The following is a 5,065-nucleotide window of genomic DNA, read 5'->3' on the forward strand; positions in this document are numbered from 1 at the left end:
CTTGCTTCAATGCAGAGTTAGAACCAACCACAATCCTGGATTTCTTGTATAGTATTCCCTCATTCAACATATACAAAAGAGCAGACAATGGATCATCCGTGAGTTTAGTGATCAAATGTGGTAAGGAAGCATCGTTTTGGTAAGAGTTCTTGACCTTGCTTAAAAAATCAGATGTTACAGTAAATGGTGAGAAGTTGAGGTCCATCTGTGGGAACTCTGAAAAGGGAATCTGCAGCCAAATTTTCTTTGCCTTTTTTGTAAAGGATAGTATAGTCATATCCCATTAACTTTGCAACCCATTTCTATTGACTAGGGTGGATATTCTCTGCTCCAAGAGGTACTTAAGGGGTTGATGATGAGTTTTGATAGTAAAGTGTCTTCCAATAAAATATGGTTTCCATTTGTCTATAGCAGTGACTATTGCAAGCATTTTTTTCTCATAAACTGATAATACTAGGTGTTTGGACCCTAGCCCCTTGCTCATATAAGCCAAAGGGTGTCCTTTTTGCATCAACACATCACCTAAACAATGCCCACAAGCATCAGTCTCAATCACAAATTCCTCTGAAAAGTCTGGTAAAGATAAAACTAGGGTAGTGCACATAGCAGTTTTGAGTTTCTCGAATGCCATGTAGGCAGTTTGAGATCATTCAAACTTGTCTTTCTTGAGTAAGTCAGTCATTGGTTTGGCAATTAACCCATACTCTTTGCCAAACCTTCTATAATACCATGTCAACCCTAAAAATCCTTTAAGTCCCTTCAAATTAGTAGGGACATGCCACTCTTTCATGACTTTAATTTTCTCAAGATAAGCAATCACTCCTTGTTGAGTGATAATGTGACCTAGATAATCAACTTCAATTTTGCCAAAAGAACATTTACTCAGCTTAACAAACATGCTATACTCTTTCAACACTTCAAAATTGTGCACCATATGTTGCAAATGAGCCTCCCAAGAGGGGTTGTATATCAGTATATCATCAAAAAAGACAATTATAAACTTCCTTAGGTAGGGTTAAAAATTAGTGTTCATCAAACTTTGAAATGTGGAAGGGGCATTAGTTAGCCCAAATGGCATTACCACAAATTCATAGTGACCATTCTGGGATCTAAAACCTGTTTTCTCTATGTCATTTTCAGCCATTCTAATCTGGTGGTATCCCGACCTTAAATCCAATTTTGAAAAGAATTTTGATCCTCCTACCTCATCTAAAAGTTCTTCAATTACTGGTATGGGGAACTTATCTTTTACAGTGCAGCCATTTAGTTTCCTATGGTCAATGCAAAGCCTCTATGTTCCATCTTTCTTCTTAACCATAACAATAAGAGAAGAAAATGGACTTACACTTGGTCTTATGACACTTGATTCCAGCATCTCAGAGATCATCTTCTCAATCTCATCCTTCTGACTGGTTGCATATCTGTATGGTTTGACATTTATTAGTGATGTTCCTTCCTTCAACACAATTTTGTGATCATGAGCTCTTTTTGGAGGTAAGCTCTTAGGTACTTCAAACAGTGGAGCATATTGCTTTAAAATATCTTGCACCTCAGTTGAATTCTCTGCATCTTGACCCTTGACTAGCACATTAATCTCTCTTGTAGGCTGAACAAAAGCTACTGACATAGAGCTAAGTTGACCAGTTTTATATAATATCTTCTGCATTCTTGTATCAGCAGCAGTCTTGAAAGATCCTGGCTGACTTCCCCTGAGTGACACCTTCTTTCCCCCATTTGGAACTCCATCTTAAGCAAATGAAAATTCCATTTTATGTCTCCTAGTGTAATTAACCATTGAATTCCCAGAACTAGGGCTGAACACGAAAAATCGAAAAACCGATAACCAAACCAAACCGGGAAAAGAACCCGACATTTATTTGGTTTGATTTGATTTGGTTTTGGTTTCAAGTCTAAAAAAAACGAAAAAAACCGAACCAACCCGACTTTATGTATACATATTTAAAAAAATAAATTTGTATATATATGTGTGTGTGTGTATTTTAATTTGTTTATGAAAAAATTACAATTTATATTTTGTTTTTTATACTCTTGGGTCATGCTTTTGAATTAAATTAGATTAGGCCAAAATATTTTGATGGACTTCTAATAAAAAGGGGCCATCTTGCACCCAAAGCAAAGGTAAACAAAACGTTTCATCTGCACAAATCACAATTACAATTTACACATTCATATTGCCTCTTAAAAGTTAAAAGTACACTCATCCAAAAACCCTAAATCAAGAGGCGTGCATGGAAGCAGTAACTCCCAGCAACGATTATGTAATTACGTCTATGAAGCACCTTCTGTTATCTTTTCGGGTAGATTGTACTTTGTATTATCATTTTCTTCTTTTTATTTTTTCCTTTTCCAATGGGTGATTTAGAAATTACTTTTTTGGTCCATGAGAATCACTCTGCAATATAATCTTATCTATTGTTAGGTTTTTAGTGATTGATTTCTGTAGGAAACTTAACTGGTTATTATCTATTTGTCAGAAGTGTTGCATGTAGTACTTTAACTTTGTTCTTCCATACCTTCAACTTCTATTTGCATTTTTTCTATGATTTTTTTTTAATTTGTCTTCACTTGCGATTCCATCTTTCGTCTCTCTCGCAGATGGAACCAAAAGCTTTAGATGCAGAGGTGAAAGATCCTTCAGAAGCAGAGACAATTTCTCGACCAGAAGATAATAAAAAGCGAGTTGCTGATTCAAGTATCCCCTCTCCTTCAAAAAAGCACAAAAGAACAACAACACCTGAAACTGATCTTGGCATTGAAACGGGAAGGGAAACATCTCAAATTTGGAAATACTTTTCCAAATATATTGACAAATATGGTAAGAGAAAGGCCTCGTGCAATTATTGTGCTAAAAAATTTGCTTATGATAGTAGCACAAATGGGACAACTACATTATGGAATCATGTGAATAATACTTGTAAAAAGTCCCCTTTTAGATTCATTGACAGGAAGCAAGGGAGAATCAGGTCTTACTCTATTGAAGGAGGGGGGCAAGGAGGTAATAGTGGTACTGGTAATATGGAAAAAGTCGTGTTTAATATCAACGAAGTGCGAAAGGCTATTGCTGAATTTGTTATAATTGATGAACAACCATTTAGAGTCGTCGAAGGGGATGGTTTTAAGAGATTGATGTCACTTATTTTGCCTAATTTGGTTTTGCCCTCTCCTATAACTGTTGCTAGACATTGTTTGAGAATCTATCACGAGGAAAAAGAAAAGCTAAAAAAGCTTATTAAAAACCAACATATATGCCTCACTAGTGATACATGAACATCGCTTCAAAACCTAACCTATATGGTTATAACTGCCCCTTGGATTGATGATAATTGGAACTTGCAAGAGAAAATTCTGAACTTTTTTCAAGTTCCAAATCATAAGGGTGAGATAATTGCAAAGGGGATCGAGGCTTGTTTGATAGATTGGGAGGTTGACACTCCATTCACTGTGACCCTAGATAATTCTATTGCCAATGATGCTGCAATTAGACACTTGAAGGTGAGGATTGATGACTAGAAAGGTATCATCTTGAACAATGACTTTCTACATGTAAGATGTAATGCTCACATTCTGAATTTAATTGTAAAGGAAGGGTTAAGTGATCATAATGAGTCCATTTCTCGGGTCAGGAATGTTGTGAAGTATGTTAAGTCCTCTCCTGCCAGATTTGCTTCATTTAAGTTGTTTGTTGAAAAGGTAAAAATAAATAGTCATGGTCTTTAAGTTTAGACGTAGAAACTAGGTAGAACTCAACATATATGATGTGTACAACTATTAAGTTTGAAAAGGCCTTTTCAAGGATGTTTGTTGATGATCACAAGTACCAAAAGTATTGTCCTGAAATGACTGGGAGCAGAGGGCATCCAAGTGGGGATGATTGGAAGAAGGTAAAAGGTTTCACAAAGTTTCTTGACATTTTCTATCAGGTTACTTTGAAATTTTCGGGAACTTTGTATGTTACTTCAAATTCTTTCTTCTATGAGATTTTTAATCTTCTTGGTTTTATTAAAAATAATTCTCATGGTGATGATTTGGTGTTGATTGATATGACCGATAAGATGCAAGTCAAGTTTGATAAATATTGGGGCGACTTTGATAATATAAATATTTTTATTATTTGTCGTTGTTGTATTGGATCCCCAGTACAAAATGAAGTATGTGAAGTTCATTTTTGCCAACGCTTATGGTAGTTTGGTGGGAAATTTGAGATTGGAGAAAGTGATGAATACTTTAACTTGCTTGTACCATCATTACCAAGATTCTTCTTCTAAGACTTCTGATATTAATTTGGGAGGTCAATTTAACATGTTGATCGAAAGTGATAGTGGCGAGATATGTCAATCACAATGGGAAAAATATTTGCAAGAGGAAGATAATTTTGGAAATAAGAATGATCTTGAGAGGCACTTGATAGATGATATGGAGTTAACCAAAGATTTGAATATCATGGCTTGGTGAAAAAATGCAACCAAAAGGTATTCAATTGTTTCTACGATTGCGAGAGATGTTCTTGCAATTCCTATTTCTATTGTTGCTTCCGAATAGGGCGGATTCTTGATTCATATCGAAGTTCTTTGTCCCCAAAAATTGTAGAAGCTTTAATTTGCACTCAACAATGGCTCAGGTCAACTCCCAAAGAATACAACATTGAAGATATTCTAGAGGAAATTCAAAATTTTGAAAAAGGTAATTTTATACCTTTAACTCTTTGTGACTATGTTTAAGTTTCTAAATTCATTTCATGTTAATATTTTAATTCTTCTCTTTCAGAATATCTCGATGATATTTTGAGCATTGATTAGCTCGAATGATGGAAGCAACTTCTACTATATTCTCATTGCTTGAAGTTTCGGATGAATTTTGTTTTAATTTGCTATGTGAAAGAGTGTTTTACAGGATCCTATTATGATTTTGTTATTGTAATACAACTCTTTTTAAAGTTGGATGATGAAAATGACATTACTATTTTTTGTTTGTGTTGAGCCCTCTTTTTAAAGTTGATTCATGTGTTGAGCCATGTTTTATTTTTTTTGTCTATTCATATGAATGG

The 5,065-nt window shown here is 34.8% G+C and overlaps 1 protein-coding gene across 1 annotated transcript; it reads right to left on the reverse strand.

The window, feature by feature from the left end:
• Positions 1–646: 646 nt before the first annotated feature.
• LOC132644185 (uncharacterized mitochondrial protein AtMg00860-like) lies at positions 647–1,144 on the reverse strand. The gene is made up of 2 exons (XM_060360762.1): positions 1,082–1,144; positions 647–949 (listed from the first exon to the last, which is right to left on the reverse strand). The coding sequence occupies exons 1-2, from the start codon at positions 1,142–1,144 to the stop codon at positions 647–649; spliced, it is 366 nt and encodes a 121-aa protein (XP_060216745.1).
• Positions 1,145–5,065: the final 3,921 nt, after the last annotated feature.

The sequence above is a fragment of the Lycium barbarum genome, chromosome 6, assembly GCF_019175385.1.
Source record: "Lycium barbarum isolate Lr01 chromosome 6, ASM1917538v2, whole genome shotgun sequence".
Taxonomy (NCBI): domain Eukaryota; kingdom Viridiplantae; phylum Streptophyta; class Magnoliopsida; order Solanales; family Solanaceae; genus Lycium; species Lycium barbarum.